General features: G+C 39.0%; 1 protein-coding gene across 1 annotated transcript in view; it reads left to right on the forward strand.

Annotated features, from left to right (window-relative positions):
- The window catches only part of FER (FER tyrosine kinase), a 192,104-nt gene that overhangs the window by 159,836 nt on the left and 9,279 nt on the right, over positions 1 to 22,989 (forward strand). The window contains exons 18-19 of the mRNA XM_084305460.1: positions 17,857 to 18,011; positions 21,773 to 21,895. Of these exons, the coding sequence (XP_084161586.1) occupies positions 17,857 to 18,011; positions 21,773 to 21,895 (278 nt within the window). The remainder of the gene's footprint in view (positions 1 to 17,856; positions 18,012 to 21,772; positions 21,896 to 22,989) is intronic.

Consider the following 22,989-nt stretch of genomic DNA (forward strand, 5'->3'; position numbering starts at 1 on the left):
AATGCAAAAGAAAAAAAAAAATCCTGGTTGATTGAAGTAAAAATTGAAAAAAAAGGGAGCTGAAAAAAATCTATTATCATGAAATTACATTGTGTAAGAAAAGAAAAATAGTCTAATATTCTGATTAGGGTGACCTAATAACAACATTTTTGAAAACAGAAGCTGAAGCTTCCATCACTTGGAGAATATGTTTCTCTAGTAGCCATAGGTGCCATGGTCACAGCCCACAAACACAACCATGTGCTTCCAAAGGAAATTAATGCTTTTATTCTTTACTGGAAAGAGGGAATTTACTTTGTTCTGTCACCAAGACAATGCTTATGCTCCACTTTTTCATGTGTGACTCCCCCATGTTAATTCAGGTTTGCACAATTTCTCTCAAGAGACTATATTTGATTTTAGAGAAACTAAACAAAGTTAGAAAATGTATATTAGAATGTTTGATCGTATTCAGCGTAAAAACAAATCTTGAAATCCTGATTCCATTAAATTAATTAACTTTAGTGGAGCCAGGATTTAAGTTTGTAGCTAATATTTACAAGTAACAGCTAGTTAAAAAATAGTCATTTACTGGTTTTAACTGTATGTGAAGTACTTTATTTCTTTTTGTTGTTTTTGTATGTTGTTTTTGTTGTATGTATGAGAAAATAGTACCAAATTCATTAGCTGTTTTTGTTCCAGCCAGTGTTCTTTCACATTTTCCAATCTATAGTGAGCTAGAGATAGGTTTCTTCCCAGGGATTTGCTGTTATTGTCACATCCTGCTCATGGTTTAAGTAATCTGAGTTACGTTTGACTTACATTTCTAAATGACACTTAGAGAACTTTAGTCTGTTGTAAGTTGTGCATTGCAATGACTACTCAGTGCACTTTGCAACGCATCAGCCTTGTTTCCTCTAAATTTTCTCCTAAATAAAAAACTATAGCTCAACACTTTTCAGAGAAACAAAGGTCCTGCAGAAATACCAAAAACACATATATTGCCATTTCCAGTCATTTTTGTATTCTTCATTATTGTTCTGAATCATTTAGTTTGGTATTTATTTTGTTTCTTGCCTCATAAATGTCAGCTTGACAACAATAATAATCTGGACTTCCTGCTTTTAAATTGTACTTACATCCTTGATCTTTACCATTGGTTCTGCCCTTCATTTTATTTGCTGTGATGTTGTCTTTTTTCATTTTTGTATCTTTTGGTTTCTCTTACTGTGGAAGGTCTGACGCCTTTGCTGTTTATACATACAGTGGTAGGCAGTGGCATTAATGAGCAGGAGAAAGTTGCATTCCCAAATCAAGGCTATAAATAATTATGAATACCTTTGCTATTTTTTTTATGACTATTAATTTGTCACAGTTAAGACAAGATTGCAGGCAAGATTAGTTATGACAGTAGGGCAAAATATTTCTTACCTCCTTCTCCAATTCATCAGGCCATGAGCACATGAACTTTTTACAATGAAAAAGAAATCAGCAAAGCTAAGCCATGTAAAAGAGAGGAAGTTTTGCTGCCAGTAAGAACCGGTAGGAAGTTACTGTATTGTTTGATGAGAGGAGCTGTAGATATGAGGAAGTTGTGTCTCAGAAATTTTCTCTGTGCATTGTAAACACAATGACTCATAAGCAGAAAAAAATTGAAAGCAAGTAGAACCCTGCAAGAGCTGTACCTGAGGCATTTATTGAGTAGTGTGGCAGAAATAATAAAAAAAAAAAAAAAAAGAGGGGGTGAAGGGCCTGGTAAACTACTTCAAGAATATAGAGTCAAGGTATATATAGAGACAAGGTATTGCACAGTATGTCCAAATGTTAAGTATCAGGAAAGAAGAATTAGTTCTATCTTTTTAGTAGAAATTTGTTTCTTTTGAGAAATAAAAGTAGATATCATTAACCCAGCACTCACCAAATGCAGAGCGGTTGAGGTTGGCAGGGAGCTCAGGCAGGGTGCCCAGCACCACATCCAGGGGGCTTTTGGAGATCCCCAAGGAGGGAGACCCCACAGCCTCTGTGGACTGTGCCAGTGCTCAGTCACCCGCATAGTAAATCCATGCTCCTGGTGTCCAGACACGAGCACAGGAGCTTATATCCCATGTTTCAGTCTGTGCCCATTGCCTCTCATCCTGTCACTGGGCACCTCTGAAAAGAGCCTGGCTCTGCCGTCATTGCACTGTCCCTTCAAGTATTTATATATATTGCTAAGATCTCCTCCAAGCCTTCTTTTCTCTTTGCCCAGAGAAAAGAAGTCCCAGCAAATGTTTGTATTTAGGCTTAATTTTTCAAAATATCTTTATGTTTTACAAGGTAAGTCTAATTTTGTTGCTTCCAACAGGTTTTTCCCAACCTTTCTTTCATTATTTTTATTTCTTTGCCCTTACTAGTGTTTGTAGCAGCTCCTAATTTGCTATCATATGGAAATTTAATTAAATTGCTATTTGACTTTTCCTTCAGATCATTAACAAAGCTGATAAATGAAGACAGGCAACTTCACTACATTGTCTTGTGACACTTTCTACAATCTTCTAGGAAATTTCCAAAATAGTAGCAGTATTCACAATCTCTTCCTGCAGAAAGATTTTAGGAGTTTAGCAAATGCTCAGCTGAACTTTGCTTATTTATTGTATAACCTTTGCCCACTGCAAATGCTAAAATAAAGGTAAAATTTTAAACAGTGAAGAGGATCGTATCTAAAATGTAGTGATACAATTTCACAGAATCACAGAATTTCTAGGTTGGAAGAGACCTCAAGGTCATCGAGTCCAACCTCCAACCTAACGCTAACAGCCCTCCACTAAACCATATCCCTAAGCTCTACATCTAAACGTCTTTTGAAGACTTCCAGGGATGGTGACTCCACCACTTCCCTGGGCAGCCTGTTCCAATGTCTAACAACCCTTTCAGTGAAGAAGTTCTTCCTAACATCTAACCTAAAACTCCCCTGGCTCAACTTAAGCCCATTCCCCCTCGTCCTGTCACCAGGCACGTGGGAGAACAGGCCAACCCCCACCTCGCTACAGCCTCCCTTGAGGTACCTAAAAAGAGCGATAAGGTCACCCCTGAGCCTCCTCTTCTCCAGGCTGAACAAACCCAGCTCCCTCAGCCGCTCCTCATAGGACTTGTTCTCCAGGCCCCTCACCAGCTTCGTCGCCCTTCTCTGCACCCGCTCAAGCACCTCGATGTCCTTCTTGTAGCGAGGGGCCCAAAACTGAACACAGTACTCGAGGTGCGGCCTCACCAGAGCTGAGTACAGGGGGACGATCACCTCCCTAGCCCTGCTGGTCACGCTGTTCCTGATACAAGCCAGGATGCCGCTGGCCTTCTTGGCCACCTGAGCACACTGCTGGCTCATATTCAGCCGACTATCCACCATCACTCCCAGGTCCTTCTCTGCCTGGCAGCTCTCCAACCATTCCTCTCCCAGTCTGTAGCTCTGCTTGGGGTTATTGCGCCCCAGGTGCAGGACCCGGCACTTGGCCTTGTTGAACTTCATGCAGTTCATTTGTGTGTATGTGTGGAAATACTTCAGAATAATAGCCAGGTACAGTAAATCAAAAACTTTGCAGTAGTTTTCTAATACTTAATTCTATTCCCATCTTTAAATTAAGCACAGGAAAGTGTTTCCAGCACCTCTGAGTTCGCAGAGGGCATGAGAGCATTCCAAATCCATTGGCAATCAACACAGTACATGAGTGACCATGCTTCAACAGAGACAGACAACAGCCAGAGGCAGGATAGCTTCTTTGAGATAGAGAATACTGGGTGTTCCAGGAGAAGGACAATCTCGTAACAGATGATTTAATGAAATAGCATGGAGGTTCAGTAAGAGAAGAAGGGTGGTGTTCAGTAGATGATGAACTTAGAGCCCTTGGATTTACTAACATGTAGTCCTTAACTCTTCCCAGTTATAAAATCTGCTTGTGATGAATGTGCATGTACATGTGAGTTCTTGCAGTTTCTGAAAGTTAGCTCTGCCATCCAGTCAATTTTTTACCTTACTAGATAAGAAAAAAAATAAATGTAATAATTGTTTTAAAATATAGATGATTCTTCTCTCTGGTTTTGGTATTGGTTTCCTTTATGTCTTTCTTTAAAAAATTCAAGAGGCATCTTTTTTTAATGTCCTAGCTACAAAGATTGGGACTACAATACAACCCTCTTGTCTAGCACTATTTAACTCTAATACTACTCTACTTTGTCTTTTCCTCCTAAGCTCTAATCAAACCTGATTTATTTGGTTTCTTTCTTATTCCTGTATATTATTTTCATGAATATGTAGCCTCTTCTAAATGCTTCATATCTTTTTACTGTGATTATTAGCTTTTAATTTTTTAACTTCACTAAATAAATTGTCTTGGTCTCTAATGCCTATATAATATTCAGTCAACTGAAAACATGAAATTTAGTCCAGATTCATGTGTTACTTCTGAAATCTTAATCCATACTTGTCTGCTGGTAGGAGCAAACACATTTCAATTATATGAATGCATTAGAGTTAACAAATTAATCCACAATATAACATGGCTGGTGTTAGCTGTTGAAAGAGCAGTAGTGGCTAAACTTCTTGCCTGCTGTGATGGCTTGACCTTGCCGGGCTGCCAGATGTCCATGCAGTTGCTGTCTCAGCCTCCCTCCTTACCAGGACAGGGAGAAAATATGATGGAAAAAAAAAAAAAGAAGTCAAGCAAGATAAGGACAGGGAGACCACTCACCAATTACTGCCACAGGCAAATCACCTTGGGGAAGACTAATTTAATTTATTGCTAATTAATAACAGAGTAGGATGGTGAGAAATAAAAGCAAACTGAAAAAAAACTTTTCTACCCCCTTGTTACCAGGATCAACTTCACTTCTCACTCTTCTACCTCATTCCCAACAAGCAGCACAGAGGGATAGGGAATGGGACTTGAGGTCAGTTCATAAAACTTAGGCTTTCAGCTTCTCTCTCACATTATTACCACAGGTTGCAGTCCCCCAGGAGCAAACTGCTCCATCACAGGTCCCCCACGGGTGGGCGGCAGCTCCCCCCAGACCCGCTGCTCCTGCGTGGGCTCCTCTCCACGGGCTGCAGCTCCGGCCCGGGGCCTGCTCCTGCGGGGGCAGGAGCCTCCTCCATGGGCCTCCTCCATGGGCCGCAGCCTCCTCCAGGCCACATCCACCCACCCATGGGGGGGCTGCAGCGTGGAGATCTGCTCCATGTGGGACCCATGGGCTGCAGAGGAATCTCTTCCCTGGCACCTGGAGCACCTTCTCCCTCTCATCTCCACTTACCTTGGTGCCTGCAGGGCTGTTTGTCTCACATTTTTCATTCCTCTATGCGTTGAACAGCATTTTTTAGCCTTTCTTAAACCTGCTGCCATGGAGGCACAACCAGCATTGCTTACTGGCTCAGCTTTGGCCAGCAGTGGGTCCATTTTGCAGCTGGCTGGAAGGGGCTCTTTCTGACCACAAGTGGGACAGCTCCTTGTCTTTCCTCACAGAGGCCACTCCTGTAGCCCCTACTGCTACCAAAACCTTGCCATGTAAACCCAGTATACCTGCCTCAGGTGAAGCATAAAGCTTTGATATACTCTGAGAACTTAACTCCAACCTAAGAAGAGAGAGAAAAAATTTTAAATACCTTCTTTTTCATTGAGACCTGAAAAGCTCTGCAAATACTATTGTACTCATTTGTCTTAATCTAGTGAAAAAGATGAAAATACAGATACTAACCTGTATTATAATTGTGCTTCTGAATTTTATGGTTCCTTGGGTGCTTGTGATGTTTTCCGTTGACTTCTCATGCTCTACTTTCCATTATTAGTGTTAAATTGATTTTAAACTACATGCAGTGTATAATATTAACACTAGAAAAAATGTTAAACAGAAAGAAAATTTGATCTTCTTAAAAGCTTATTCATTAAATCAGTGCTAAAAACTACACAACTTTTGACATTTTCTTTAAATGCAGCCTACAAGCTTTTCTATCAGTGATGTATGATGGACAACAGAGATAGTTTGTCTCTTCAGGTATTATCAAGTTTGTAAACAAATTAAGCCAATATTTAATGCCTCTGTGCAAAGAAATCGATGATAATTCAACATTGTGCTACAGAATAGAATATGTAAAACATTCAAAACTTAATTCAGAATTAAGAACTGAGAAGCCCTCCTTGTATAAAAGGGCAAGGACAGTTACTGCAGCAAGTTTGGTACATCAAGTAGCTTGATTAACTCCATGATATTATCACATAAAGAATTTGCTAGTTAATATAATCATATGCTCTGCTGTTGTGTTTCATCTTCATTATTTCTATGAATGATATGGTACATATGGAAATTTTTACTTGAATATGGTGTTTGCTTACTGGGAACAATGCAATCTATTTGTACATCTGATTTTGTAAATGGAAGATGGCTCTGAATTTGAGTTGCAACTTTCTTGAGCAAAGAATGAAAACTTCTGATCCATCTTGGATAATTATCCGTCTTAGATACTTAAAGAATTATCTATCTTGGCTGACTACTTTCTGGACACTTAATTTTCTGTAAAATTCACTTGAATATCAAATAGGTTTTTGAGGAATATTAAAAATGTTATGAATGTCATAAACTTACCCATGTTTTTGCTTACAGGTAAGGATGAAGAAAAGGCAGAGGCGTTTAATGGTTTTTGTTTTTTGTTTGTTTCATTGCTTTTTGCCTCAGCTTTTAATCACAATGACAGATCTTGGGCTGCCCAGTCATTACAGTTGGAAGGACCACAACTAGGGGAGCAGTGACTTCTCATCTGTGGTCACCAAAATTGTAAGCTGAGATTGTGTCAGCTGGGTGTTCGTAAGACCATGAGGCCTGATGGGATTCTGCTCAGAGTACTGAAGAAGTTAGCAGACATTATAGCTGGACCCCTTTCAATAACCCACCAAAGCTCTTGGGAATCTGAGGTCTCCCCACAGCCTGCAAGTTAGCCAGTATTACATCAATCTACCAGAAGGTCATTAGAAATGACACAGGATACTACAGACCTTTTGAGTCTAATCTCAAGGGGGAGGCCTTGCAAAGGGACCTAGATACACTGGACAATCATTGGTGGCATGAAGTTCAACAAGGTAAATGCTGGGAGCTGTCCCTGACACAGGAACAGGCTGGGAGATGAGCGGCTGGGGAGCAGCTCAGGAGAAAGGGGCCTGGGGGTGCTGGTGACAGCAGGCTCAGCATGGCCAGCAGCGTGCCCTGGCAGCCAAGAGGGCAAACACCATTGTGGGGTGCATAAATACAGCATCACCAGCCAGTCAGAAGTGGTGATGCTCCCACTGTATTTAGCGTTGCTGCGGCCTCACCTTGAATATTGTGTGCAGTGCTGGGTTCCACAGTGTAAGCCATAAAATCACAGAATGGCTTAAGTTGTAAAGGACCTTAAAGATCACCCGGTTCCAACCCCCTGCAATGGGCAGGGACACCTCCCACCAGACCAGGTTGCTCAGGGCCTCATCCAGCCTGGTCTTGTACACCTCCAGGGATGGGGCATCCACAGCTTCTCTGGGCAGCCTGTGCCAGGGCCTCACCACCCTCTGAGTGGAGAATTTCCTCCTAACCTCTAATCTAAATCTCCCCTCTTTTAGTTTAAAGCCATCTGCAAAAAGTCGCTGTCTTGTCTTTTTTATAAGCACTCTTCAAGTACTGAAAAGCTGCAGTGAGGTCACCCTGCAGCCTTCTCCAGGCTGAACAGCCCCAGTTCTCTCAGCCTTTCTTCATAGGAGAGGTGTTCCTCTGGACCCACTCTAACAGCTCCACATCCTTCTTGTGCTAGGGGCCCCAGACCTGGATGCAGCACTCCAGCTGGAGCCTCAGAAGGGCAGAGCGATTGCCTTCCATGACCAGCTGACCACACATCTTTTGATGCAGCCCAGTATGCAGTTGGCTTTCTGGGAAGCAAGTGTGCATTGTTGGCTTGTGTTGAGAGGACAATAAATAGAATCGGAAGACACTTTGAAGCATCCAGAAAAGGGCAACAAAGCTGGTTAAAGGGCTGGAAAGTATGTCCTGTGAGGAGAGGCTGAGGACAGTTGTCTGGTCTGGAGAAAAAAAGGCCAAGAGGCGACCTTATGGCTCTGCAACTTCCTGAGGAAGGGAAGGGGAGAGGGAGGTGCAGGCCTCTGCTTCATGGTAACTGATGACAGGACTCGTGAGAACAGCACAAAGCTATGCCAGAAGAAGTTCAGACTGTACACTAGGAAAAATGTCTTTACCATGAGTGGTCAAACACTGGAACAGGCTTCCTAGATAGGTGATTGATGCTCCACACCTGTCAGTGTTCAAGAGGCTCTTAGTCAATGCCTTCATTAATGTGCTTCAACTTTTGGTTAGCCATGAAGTGGTGAGGCAGTTGGACTTGATGATCTTTGTAGGTCCTTTCCTACTGAACTATTCCATCCTATTTGTGCCTATTATACTATAATATTCTTTCCAGACTGTAGGAATGGTTGCATGGGATCCTGTAGTGGTATTTCTGTCTGTCCTACTGTTGGGGATTTCTGGAATGTGTTTTTCAGTTTTCAGTTGCCCTAGTATTACAGGATTTCCATAAAGTTACTTACCATCCAGTGCTAGCACTATCCAGATTCTTAGTTTTCACTTAGACTATCACTAGAATTGCTTTTTGTAGCTTTTTTTTTCTAGAATTGGATTCTCATAGTCTAACCCATAACTTTATCAGAAGGAGGCTAGATAGTTTATTGTACAGTTGTCCAAACTTAATATGTAAAGGCCTTCTCATGAACATAAAATGTTGGTTATGTAGATCTTTAGTTCCCCTACCTCTAAAAGGAAGAAAAGGGAGAGGGGCGAGGGGGAAACAAGGAGGAGAGGACTACTTACAGGTTTAGCATTACTTTAAAACTGTAGGGAGCATTTATGTACCCTCGTAAGTTGTTTGTGTTGGACAAAGTTAAGGTAAGTTTTCCCAACTAACAGAAGAAAAAAGTTGAGATACAAATAAATTGAATTGCAAACCATTGTTTCAAGAGATAAATGAAGTATAAGGGGGGAAGAAAAAGGACATTAGACATTAATAAGTCTTACATTTAGCTCAGCTCATTACATGCAATCAGAATTGCACAGGAAAAAAGGGTTATAAAAATCTACAGGGACATCAATGCAAAGAAGATTATTATAGACTAAAATGACTATGCTTCTGTATTCATCAAAATAATTGTTCAGAAAAGTACAAATAATAACTATTATGTTCTAAAAAAAAGTTGAGAAACAAGGCTGATAAAAAACACGTAGATGCTGCTGATAGGAATGTTTCTGTTCTAAAAGCAGACATTCCTCAGAAAGAGGAGAAAGGTGGGAGGAATAGATGATATATTGATTTATTGTTTCATTTCTGTCTTTATAGTCTACTACTTCGATGGTATTTGGTTCTCTTCAGGGGAACTAATTGTCTACCATGCCCATCTTTCCTTCTTTCAAAATAGTTGGTATGGAAACCTTGTCATTCTAGCAAAATGGAGGATACCTAATAACTTTCCTGAGTGCTTTTCAAAGAAGGTAAAAGTTTTGTAATGCATCAGTTTGTATAGTCACATATCTGAGCTGCAAACAGCAAGTTTCCATTCCTTTATTTTCCTCCATTACTACCTCTTTAGTGGGCAGGTGCCCCATAATGTGTGGTAGGAACCTGGGATTCATCCCAGGTAAAAATGTACCCAAAGCTGAAAGGGTGCCCCTCAGCAGCATGGCACTGCATGTCACCCCGCAGTGCCCCCCTCATCTCCACCAGGTCTGTGCCAAGGATGCTGAGCTCTCTTTGAGAGCTGATGTAGGCTATTTTCTCAAAGCCATGAGGGGTTACTCACTGCTTCATTCCCTCTGTGGGGGACATTTTTAGCTTCCTTATTTACCTAACTGCACAATGAAGCAGGGTCTTTGTTGACAGTGTGACACCATACTTCAGTATGACACCATACTGAAGACGAACAAAAGTCTTCTTTTAACAGCCTAATGCTAACTGGGAGCAGAAAGGGATAAATGAGTTTGTCATCCATATTTGCAGCATCTTTAAAACATATAGCACTGCCTCCCAATATCTACTGAGCATATTTTGTATTTGAATATAGTTTTGTTATTTTGTAGAAATCTGACATTTATGAATAGCTTCTTTGTTTACCAACTTACCAATCAATTTCTAGTTAGGCCATGCATTAATTTTAATGCTTAAGGTTTATTGGCAGGTCATTTTTTTCTGTTTTCTTTGGCCTTTATTATTTAAAGTTTGCGTTTTGATTTAAAGCAATCTTAGCAAGCTTTGTTCACAGAGATACGTTCATCAAGATGTTAGAAATAATTTTGTCCATAGCTCTAACTGCCATGACTATGAGAGTCAGCAGCACAGTGCTGTTTTTTTGGAAAAAAATCCACCTTTAGATACAAGCCAGGTATTGTGGTGCTGTTTAGCTACTGGACACAGTTATTTGGGGTTTGGTTTGTAACTTTTTTTTCTCTTTTAAGCTGTTTTTCCTAATTTTTAAGTCTCTTAACCTCCAAGTTGCAAAATACTTTGGAGAAAGTAATTGAATGTCACTTACTGCTGCGAGGTGGGGAAATCTACTTATTTTATAGTTGAGAAAAACTGGGCAATATTGAAAACTCTGGGTAGTGAGCAGAACACTAGACATTATTAAGAAATCACTGCCACATCTAACTTGGGTCTTCTCTGTTTTCATAGCCCTGTTCTTCTGTGAGAATGAAGGTGGAGGTATATAATATGAGGAACAGAGAGAAGTGATTATTAGTATTACAACTCGTACTGGGACTGGCTGGGATGGAGTTAACTTTCCCTGCAGTGCTGTGCTCTGCACTTGTAGCTAGAACAGCATTGGTATCACACCAGTGTTGTGTCTATTGCTGAATGCTTCTGGTAAAGCATCAGCTCTCTACAGCTACCTGAAAGGAAGGTGTGGGGAGCTGGGGGTCAGCCTCTTCTCACAGATAAACCAGCAATAGGACAAGAGGGAATGACCTCAAGTTGCGCCAGGGGAGGTTCAGATTGAAAATGAGGAGACATTTCTTCTCAGAAAGAGCAGTCAGGCGTTGGAACAGGTTGCCCAGGTTGGTGGTGGCATCACCTTCCCTGGGGGTATTTTGTTTGACCTAGTGCTTAGGGACATGGTTTGGTGGGTGACATTGGTAGCAGGGTGGTGGTTGGACCAGATGATCTTAAAGGTCTTTTCCAACCTGAATGATTCTATGACCCTATGACCATGGCTCCCTCTAACCACCCAAGCCAGTTGCCTGGGGGTTGGCAAGACGTGGGGAGGGGACATTGCCAGAGCAGCTGACCTAAACCGACCTAAGGGGTACTCTGTGCCATATGGTGTCACACTCAGCAATAAAAGGGGGGGACTCGCATTTTAAAAAGGTCTGTCCTCCCAAATAACTGCTACACCCTGATTCCTGTATTGATGCCCTGATTCTTGGTACATGCCAAAACATTGCTCGTTGATGGGAAGTAGAGAGTAATTTTTTTCACCTTCTCTTTGCTTCCTCAAGGCCTTTGCTTGTTGTTGTTTCCCTCTTCCTTTTCCCTTTAATTAAGTTATCCTTATCTCAACCCAGGAGCTTTTTTTTTTCTTTTTTTCTTTCCAGCATACTCTCTCTCTGAGTGAGAGAGCAGTTGTGGTGGAATTTGGCTGCCCAGCAGGGTAAAACCACCACACAGTTAATCACTGTTTTCTTAGAATTCTCTAGTATTCATAACGATATATGAACTAATGTGGAGAAATCAAGAACACAAAGTGTAAAAGGGGGAGGACAGCACAGAACACTTCAAAGGATGCATTTCTGACCTTCTAATACTTTTCCAGTCTGTTATTAAGACATATAATTTTGACTGTGGTCTCCATGTATAGCAAAATGAGCACCGTGTGTGTATCAAGACAGTTTCGAAATAGGTATAATTTGACTTAGTTGGCTGCCACCACTGAACATTACCTAATGTGGTCGAAGGAGAGTTAGTGTCTATAGTCCACAAAAAAATTGCAGTTTCACTTGTAGACCTGCCACTCCTTTTTTGATCAGGTAGTAGACTGTTTTGGTTGAATTAAATGTGCAGAGGGGATAAACTGATCCTGTTCACTAATTAATTGCTTGCTTTTATCACCTAGGAGTGTTTTAACTCCATGATCCAGGGAGGGGCTATAAAATGGCTAATTAGTTCGGTGAGGCAGTCTGTCCTGCTGCTTTAGTAATGAGTTTACGCTTTTGTTTTGCTTTAATTGATGGAATCCCATTCAAATACTAGGTATTACTTTCAGTGTATTTCTTCTGGGGGGTGGAGGAAGGGGAGCAGAGTCCTTAGAGAAAAGTTTATGTGGTTTATTTCTTCACTGACAGACATGAATCCAGATGGTAACAACTCCCAGCACAGAGGAATTGCCTCTACTTCTTCTTTAACTTGCTATTGAATTTTTAGCAAAAGGCTTGTATGATCTCTCTCTCGCAGATTCAGCATATTCAATCCCTGTTAGTGATTTGTAGTCAGTGCCCTGTTTGCATTTAGAGGAACTGCTTAAAACTCAGATCTCTGATTTACATATTAATTTTTATTCTCTAGTAGTTGGAGGGAAAGCATTTGTTTCTAATAGCACTAGGAACTTGCATAATCATGGTATTAAATAGTGAGAGTCATAGCTTCTCTTGTAGTAACAAACTTGTTCTATAGAGGATCAGTGTGATTTGTTCCCAATTTGTACAGCTTTCACAATGTGAAATAAGGAATATTTGCTGATTTTCTATGTTAAAGAAGATATATATTGATTTTATGGAATTACTGAAGCAAGTAGAAAATGCTGCATGAGAAGCAAAACAATGCCCCATGTAGAGAGAGGCACCTAATGCAATTATATCTGCACTGTTTCAAGATGTGTGCTTTAGGTACCATTATAGAGAAGAAAGAAAACAAATAGAACATACTCACTTTCTTTATGTGTGTGCTTTTTTAATGACTGTCTAGAAAGTTAGATGAATTACTACAGATATTTAACATTGAAATTATCTGTAATAGTTTGTAATAGTGACTCTTCACAGTTGTTTTCTGTTATCAGCTCTCTATGTATACAATTTTCAAACAAATGCTTGAAATGTCATCTATATATATATATATATACTATATATATATATAGTATATAATATATATATATATACTCTATATATAGAGAGTCATATATATACCGACTCTTGAATGAAACCCTATTCTGTGTACTTCATATGGAAGGTTAAGATGCAAAGGGTATTCTATAAGCACCATAACAATATTATGGTAGAGCTGTTTTCATTCATCAGTAGCAAATTTACATGATTTAGGATCCTGGAAACTGGAAGAAAATTAAAGCTGTAACTTACTAATTTAAAGCAATGGAAGTAATACTTTCTGATGTCCTGACTTATTTCAGATTATAGCTATAAATTCTGTAATAAATCATAGTGGCCATAGTACAATTTTGGTTATTTTGTCTTGTTTCTGGGCTGAAAAATATGAATATCATCTTAAAGGAGACCATCAGACACGAGGAGAAGCAATGAAGAAGCTGTATGCAATATGTCAAAAAATCATAGCAACCCCTCAGAATAAAAAAAAGGAAAGCATGAGGTAGCTAATGTGTTAATGTTTTTTAAAATGCTTTTAAAAATGCAAATACAACAAATCACTGAGGATACGAAGCAGATGTAAAATGACAGCAAAAATGCTAACAAGATACCCTAATTTTGAGGGAATTTGTAAGCCTTGGGAATGAAATAGCAAATGTTAAACACATAGACATTGTGAAGACATTACAAGTAAGAGAACAGGAAAAAAAATACTGAAAAATACATTCACAGTAGATGAAATTACAGAAACTGAAGTGGCTGAAGGTGAAGCACTGAGAATGACACTGTACTCATGCTGCTTCACCCCACTGAATGGCAAGTTACTAAAAGTGTGAAGTAAAAGAACTTTTGGTGCGATTTAGCATGATTTAAATATCACTGTATCTGCTAAACATTGAGAGTTGCTTGTACTCCAAGAAACAACTCCTCACAAGGATAAGAAAAGTAAGTGTCTGAAAGAAGGATTACTCTTGATAATTATGACTCGATCACCTCTGTGATGAAATGACATCTTGGCAGATAAAAGGAGAACGGTGGGTATTGCCCACTTAAACTTCAGGAGGACTTTTGGCACAGCATCCCATTAGAACCTCTTGGAGAAGCAGCTGAAATATGGGATGGGTGGGCCAACAGCGAGGTGGACTGAAAATGTGCTGAACAGCCAGGCCCAGAGGGAGGTGATCAGTGGTACAGTCTCACTGGAGGCCAGTAACAAGCAGAATACCCTGGGGGTCAATAACGAGTCCCATTTAACGTCTTTATTAATGATGTACGTGATTCAGCAGCATGTTTGCAGATGACCCCAAACTGCCCAATGCACCAGAGGGCTGTGGTGCCACCAGAGGGACCCCAGCAGGCTGGAGACGTGGGCTGAGAGGGACCTCATGCAGGTCAGCAAGGGGAAGGGCAGAGTCCTGCACCTGGGGGGAGGAACAGCCCCAGTACCGGGTTGGGAATGGTCAACTGGAAAGCAGCTCTGCAGAAAGGGCCTGGGGTCCTGGTGGGCAGCGAGCTGAACACAAGCCAGCACCAGGCTTTTGTGGCAGAGAATGGTCTCTTCCTCCATGGAGATACTCTAAAGCCTCCTAGACATGGTCCTCAACCATTCTGTGATTACAAAGTCCCTTTGACTTTTTAAGTCCCAGAAGACCCAAAGACCCAAAGACTTAGAAAGTCCCAAATACTAAGGTGAGAAAGGGAAAGAAAAAATTCACATCTAAAGTGTTTTCTAAATTAGTGAGAGAAAGAGCATACCTGACACATGAGAAGGGAATAGAGCAAATCTACTTAAGTCAGAAGTAAACATATTAAGGTCTCAAAAGGCTTAATTGATGCAAATTAATTCTTAAAAGTAGTACATACTGTTACAGGTTCAGAAGTTTGGGAGTTTTAGCTGAGAGAAAAAAAAAAGGTATTAATACTTGGAGACTCATAACCATTACTACTGTATTTATTTTGCTCTTTGTAGTCTTACTAGTAAGTTATGTTTTATCTATCTTACAATGCATCCTTTTCTATCTTACTGTTAGTAACACTCACTATTTCATAAAATTCTATTGATGTTCTATGGAAGATAGCAATGAGAATACTTCCCTATTTGATAGATGGGTAACTGAGATAAAAATAAAGAACCAGCAATTTGCCCAGAAAGATCGATGGTGGACTTGACAGTGGTGTCCACCCGCACAAGCTGTGGGCCATTAGCTAACCAGTGGCCCATGATTCCTCTCTTGGTGCTCATGTACAGGGTGGCAGCTTGAGTAGTATCATTCTGTGACCCACTGCCTGGTAACAGACAGTTTGAAAATCACTTTCCTGAAGCAAAACTGTTTTGTCTGTGTTTTTTTTCAGGAGATCTAATGTTAATTTATGTATATGTATATTCAAAATACAATGTCACAAGCTCTACCAGTTTGATTTTCTTGGAAGTGTACTTGTAAATTTCTAGTAATGACGAAAAATGCTTCCTCTAGGTGACTCTGAAAGAAACAGAAAACTGGTACAAACAAAACAGGCAAAAACTATGTGAACTGAGTGTAATCTTTGCATACAAGCAAAGACTGTGTACTATGTTCTATGTATTTTCCCTAATAATCAGGTTTATATATGAGGAATAAACCTAAAAAGAGCTCATTACTTAGGTTTTTCTAAGTAACTTGTTTAAATACTAGGTCTGACTCAGATAAGGAGGTGTTCTTGATATTAATTAACTCCATGAATTTTCTTTCAGATATAACTTTTACTTATTTTTACTGTTCTTTACTTACTACTTTTTCCACTACTCATGTGCATCTGTCACAAAATTTAGACTAAATGAAGTAAAATGACCAAAAAAACCACACCTCATAATTAAAGTATGATTGGAACTTCAGCTATAAATTCTTGAAGTTTCGTGGTGATACATTTTACTTGAATATAAGCAATAATAATTTGATTTTGTTTTACAGACCTCTTACTTTCACTGAACAGTATAACATGCTAACATCAAACTGTATACCATGGTGCATATTACACATGCATATCTTCAGCTGGAAATGGTGATTTCAGATGTTTTTAAGTGGTACATCTTCTCTAGCTGCAAGAATAATTGCACAGAGCATCATGCTAGAGATACATAAATGTTCTTATTGGTAGAAATCTTGTGTGAGTCAGCTACAGTTTAAATGTTTGGATCTATTTTAATAACTACCCTGAAACAAGTGCTCTGTCTACATAACACAAAATGCAGTGCAATAGCAATATGGATCAAATGATCCATAGTAGTTTTAGACATAAAAACTTTAACATATATATATATGGATCAAGACTTCTACTTCAGACTAAATTCACTTTGGGCCTCTGTGCTGGATGTCGCCACCATTCATAGCGTTTGAAGCTGTCATTGGTTCAGACCCTTTTTTCTGCTTTAGGTGTGGAGACAAATTTGGTGCACACCTTCTTCCTTGGACATCTTCCAAAAATGATGTAGTTTCCGTGCACTAAAATCTCTCTTCAAAACCAATGTGCATTAAATGCTCAGGGGATTTGCTTCAAAACTGTGCTACAGCTCCAGTCCAAAGCATGAAAGCTAGTGTAGTTATCATGGAATATTAGCTGTTTAAGCTGGAAACAAACACTGTAAATTTAGTTTTAAAATACTTTGCCCATGAATTGTAGGTAGCGTTACAGATTAAATTTTTATTGTTCTAACTCTTTTTTTTTCCTCCTAAAAATTCTGTGAACTTCATGGATAGTTGTGGTGGGTTGACCTTGGCTGGCTGCTGGACGCCCACCCAGCTGCCCTCTCACCCCGCTGCTCAGCAGGACAGGGGGAGGAAGTAAGATGACAAAGCCTGTGAGTCAATTAAAGGACAGGGAGATCACCTACCAAATACCATCACAGCCAAAACATACGTGACTTGGGGAACTTTAATTCAATTTATTAACAAATAAATTAGGTTTGGATGATGACAGACAAAGACAAAAACTAGCACGCCTTCCCCCCTGACCTCCCCTTCTCCCAGGGCTCAACTTCGCCCCCTTCCTTCCTGACTCCTCTACCTCTCCTCACCCCACAGGCACCACAGGGGGATGGGGCGTGGGGGCTGTGCTCAGTTCATCCCAGCCACTCTGCCACTCCTTCCTCCTGGTGCTTTTCCCCTGCTCCTGTGTGGGGCCTCCCACAGGCTGCAGTCCTTCAGGAGATGCCCAGCTGCTCCGCCATGGTCTCTCCAAGGGCCACAGGGGAACTTCTGCTGTGGCACCTGGAGCACCTCCTGCCCTCCTTGTTCAGGGCTGGTTCTCTCACACTTGCTTCATGCTCCTCTCCCCCACAAGCACCATTTTCTTCCTCTCTTAAACCCGTTTCCCCAAGGCATCTGGGCTGTGGGGCCTGGCCATGCCCTGCAGTGAGGCCGCTGGAGCTGTCAGGAACTGGCTGTGTTGGCATGGGGCAGCCCTGGCCTCACCCCAGTCAGCAGCCCCACAGCCCCCTGCCAGCACCAGGGCACCACGATCAAGGCATTGATCAGGCACAACAGCCTCACCTGTGCTCATTTCATCACTGAACTGGTGATGGTGACATACTTGCTTTTACTGGCCTGTGAAGGCGACACGGTGACGTACTTGCTTTTACTGGCCAGTTCAGCTGTGGTAGAAAAGACCTAATAATCCATTTCATGTTGTTCTTCACAGTTTCAATGCTCTTAAGTATTTTCAAATTTGTAAAAATGTTGTGGTTTCTGTCTTGTTCTAACCTAGAGACCTGGCTGCAAGGAACTGCTTGGTAGGTGAAAGCAACATACTGAAAATAAGCGATTTTGGAATGTCTCGTCAAGAAGATGATGGAGTGTATTCATCATCAGGCTTAAAGCAGATTCCTATCAAGTGGACTGCCCCAGAAGCCCTCAACTATGGTAAGGATGAATGTGTACCTTCTTGCAAAAACACCTATAGCATGAGAAGATAGGATGAGAAGGGCTCAAGGCTCAAGACAAGGACAGGGAGATGGCTCCCCAGTTGCCATCATGGGCCAAACAGACTCAAGGAATGGAGACTAATATAATCTATTGCCTATCCCTAGCAGATTAGAGCAGTGAGAAACTAAAAGCAAACTAAAAGAGGCCACCCCTGCAGCCCCCTGCTACCAAAGCCTTGCCACATAAACCCAATACAAATGCTCTGTTCAAATAAAAATGTTTCAAATATGCTAATGTGTAATGAGGCTAAATATTTTAACCTCATTTGTGTATAAAATACTGTTCCACACTCCAAAAGAAGAAGGTAGCAACATCAGAATTGTTATTATGTAGCAATAAAATAATGCTCTGGTTTTGTTGCCAACTGATCCTAGTGGATGGCCTAGTTTGTCATCTAAATCATTAGCAAAATGAGTGGCAGGTTCTGCATATTTATGGCAGTGGTTGCTCTAGCGTTTCTTTGAAAATGGTAGAAAATGTTAGTATTCCATGTTAGATAAGTCATTGCATTTGAGAGGAATAAAGTCACTGCTTTATATATTTTTTTCAACTGCAGCTTTTCTTTACCTCCACTTTTATAAATTGCTATGCTGTTATCATGGACGAAAATGCCATTATTTCTGCTTAAGGGAAGTGGTCCTTACTATGTGGGTAGTTTTTCCAAAACAAAAATAGAAACTGCTGTATTTAGCTTTTTAGCTTGCAGGTGGAACTAGAAAAAATTAGATTTTCTAGGTGTGCTGTGAAGAATCAGCATATTAAATGAATGATGTCGTACTCTGAATGCATTTCTCCCAACCAGATCTTTACTTGATTTCTTAGAAGAAAAAATGTTTTAAATACTTTATTTGAAACATCTGTAAATATTCCTATGATCTCTTAAAGCTTCTGTTTAAACTCATGGATTGGAAATCATAACTTTATGGCTCACAACTGAGAGCAAAATGCTTCACTTCATTAACAGTTTTGCAGGAGTTAATGCCATTACATAGTAAGCTGATCTTCCTTTTGTAAGGCTAAAAATAAATGTAGTTACACTAAGAGAGCTTATAGTATCAATTATTCTCAGAGGTGCTAATGTTGCTAGTGTTTACTGTGTAATACTTTCTCTTCTGTGTGTTTTTTTTCTACTACAACTGGTGTTTTGAAAGTTGAAATAATTTTCATTATTTCAGACGTGCATACAGTTTATTTGATATATATGATAGAAACATAGTTTTTATAGGCATATGCAGTCCGGTGAACTACACAAAGCAGGAAACTGTCTTACATGACAACACGTTAATTTTGAGGGTATTTTTATGCAGATTACTGGGCACAAAACTGCAGCTGATTAAAATCAGGTTGGTGTTTCCTAAAATGTATCTGTATCCAACCAGTTTTAAGTGATTTTCTGTAGCATTTTGAAAAAAAGTTATCTCGAACATTTCTGAATGTGTTCAGCAGTCTCATATTTAACTTTCAAAATGTGGTAGTAGGTTTCTGGGTGTTTTTGAAGGATCTTCTTTTCTTCTCACTAGAAAGATGCAAGTAGAAGTATTTGTTTTGCATTTTACAATCCTAATAATGTGGTCCTAAGTACTGCATTCATTTGTGTAGGTAACACTGAAAGTATTTAAGGATACCAGACTGAAACAGAACTAAATCTTCAATATTTCAAAACTACTTGGCAGCCACTCTTTGTGCTAGTTCATAGTGGCAAAATTTAAAGGTTGGAAGATGAGGGATTGGGTAATTTGCCCATCACATGAATGATACAGTGTTTAAGAAAATAAGAAAAATTTAGGTTTTTAATCACCTTTGAATTCACACTACACAACAAATTAATAGTAGTTCAAAAAAAGGAAACAAACAAACAAACAACAACAACAACAACAAAAAACAAGGAAAACAAAAGGAAAAAAAAAAAAAGAATTTGTGAATTCTGGAAATTGGATTAGGAGAAGTGGAGTGGTTAGAGAGTTGTGCCTGAAAACATAATGCTTCTGAAGTTTGTGGAAGACTGAACCTCAGCTTCAGTGGGTACTGTTCAGTGCCATTCCTTAACATTATTTTTGCTTGGAGCTACATGATTCCCATCACTTTCAGCAAGTAGAAAAACTGCTTTAAAAGCTCTTAATAAAGATAAGATATATATGTCAAGTGTAGGATATTTTTGCTTATGGTTCTCTCAGAATTCAAATACACATTTAGTAGTTATGTTTTTTGAGTACAACTTCATGTTGTTTGTTATGTTAATAAATCACTGCTTTTTTTTTTTTTTTTTTTCTATGAATGAATAAGCTTTTTTTTTCCTTTTTCTCTTTTTTTCCCCCAGATAATAGCGTAGCTGGAAGGCTAATTAACAGTGAAAAACATGTATTTTCTTTTTTTATTTATTTATTTTAGTTTTTAAAAAGCTAATCACCTATCTTGTATTTACTGAATGATTTCAATGAAAAGTGTTAAATTACTGGATGCCAAACTCTGAAGAGAGTTGATATGTAGACAAGAAAACTAATCTTGCAGCAAAGAGCTTAGTGAATGTCCATAATTACCATCTACTAGGCACACTAGCAAATGTAGCACAGCTGGAAGTGATACTTAGTTTACAGTAAACTGAACTTTCTGATGTCAGAACAGTTGTCGTACCAAGAACTGTCACTACAATTTACATGTGTTTTCCTTTTTTCTAGTGAGAAGTGGCTTAGTTTGGTTTGTTTAGTGGTTGGACATGAACAAACAATACATTCTCAAGCATGCATATAATTTTAAGAACAAAGACATACACAATATAATAGTATGCAACAGAAATACACGCATCAAAGCTGATGAAAGAAATATGGTAAATGGATTTTTAAGTTAACATTTTCATAAGTCCTGCTGCTGCGAAGGTCTTGCAGCCTTCACTTTGTGATGCAGTACCTTTCTTAATGTGAATCCAACAGGGACAACAGTAGTATTTTCTCCAAGATCTCACCTTCCATAACATAAAGCTTTTGTTACACAAAGAGGTTTGGAATTCAGTTATCTATTTTTTTTTCTGTCTCTGAAGCATAGTTGAAAACAGTAGAACCAGCAGGCCTGATGTTTTTTTTTTTCTTTTCCTTTAACTGATTGGGAGCATCAGTTCTTCAGGGTTCAAATTAAACAACAGTTGAAGAAACTATACATTAATTTTCAGAAAGTATTTTCTCAATTAAGAATCCGATGTTCTCTGGGCAATTTTGGGGATATCAGCTGTGGTTGGAATATGCCATGCTATATTAGGGAAGTGGGAAAGGTAATTTCTAAGAAGTATCTTCAGAGTTGAAGTGAAGGGGTGTGATCTTTTTGATCTTTTTTTTTTTTTTTTTTTTGTGTGTGTGTGTTAAAAGAAGAACAAAATTAGTTTTGGACAGTAAGAGGTAAAGAATTCTTAACTTGTAAGGAAATAACTGACATGGTAAGGTCTTCTCAGCCATATGCTGTATGTAACAAGTCCGTCAAACTTCTTAAAACTTCAAGTCAGCTTATATTATTCCTAGGTATTGACCTTAAGATAACTTGTTTACCATTGTAAATGCTGGAAACTATGATATTTGCAGAATGTTTATTTAGTAGCTGCAACTTTGTTCTGCTTAAAGCTTGCCAATATAAAACTTGACAAAAAATATGTGGCTGTATCTGAAGCATGAATTTCTCTAAAGGATAAGCTGTGTGTTTTCTCCTTTTCTCAGGGAGATATACATCTGAGAGTGATGTATGGAGCTTTGGAATACTCCTCTGGGAGACCTTCAGTTTAGGAGTATGCCCATACCCTGGAATGACCAATCAACAAGCACGAGAACAAGTTGAGAAAGGTAGGGAATGAATAAAATGCTGTATAATCCAGAAGGACGTAGTACATACCATATAAAAATAGCAAAGAAATAGCATATCAGTTGCTCAGCAATTTTATCAACAATATTATGAGATAATTTAATTGCTAAATCTGGCATTCTGTGAAGAGCAGTCTGATCTATAGATTTCTTGAAAAAAGGAGTATATTGACCAGTGACTTAAAGGAGGAAAGACTTACATCATGTTATCTGTATATAGAACATATATAACTAAAAGGTGAGATGGAGAAGTGGATTTACTGCTGTGCAAAGCAGAGGCTTGACCAGAATGAATTATTTAAGATTATGCTAATGCAGGTATAAATATTCTAAACTGATGGAAGAAAAAGTCTGTATCATTCCATCTTCTCTATTAAAGCATTACAGACAAAATTCTAGCAATTACAGTGGAAAATGGTAAGCTGCTTGAGCAGTGAGAGCCGTATTTCTCTCCTAGAAAATAATCAAAAGGCTTTTATTTAAAGTAGCAAATAACTGTGAGCAGGGTTTCAGGACTTTGATTGATTGTCATCATTTTTATTGACATTTCAGAACTGTGCTTCCTCTATATGTGTAAACAGGTTCTAAGCAAGTAAAACTGCTAAATGATTTTAAAAGAAGTCTTTTTATTATTATTATTATTATTATTATTATTATTATTATTATTATTATTATTATAATCACTGTAGGTGACCACTAAAGCTTGTCCTTAAAAAGCCAAAGAAAAAAATCTAGTCGTTTCCAGAGCAGAAGCATATTTGTGAAAGCAAGTTTTATTACCTAGTTACTGAGATTCTGTTTGAATCCACTGAGAATAATCTCTCAAAATTGGTACAATTCAGAAATTAAGAAGTATTTTATGCCTATTCAGTTTTTTATACTGAATAAGTCCTTTTGAAAATGAAAAGCATTCCTTTTAGCCTATTTTTTTTTTTTGTCATTTATTGTATCTGCCTATTTTCTTGTTTTTCACAAAATTATAGCTTTTCTGTTTGAATAGTCAGAGAAAAAAAATGCTCTAGCTTTTCTTCCTGATCTTGTCTGTCTCAATTACTCAATCAGTAAGAATCATCAGT

This window comes from Netta rufina (genome assembly GCF_964035555.1).
Source record: "Netta rufina genome assembly, chromosome: Z".
Taxonomy (NCBI): Eukaryota; Metazoa; Chordata; class Aves; order Anseriformes; family Anatidae; genus Netta; species Netta rufina.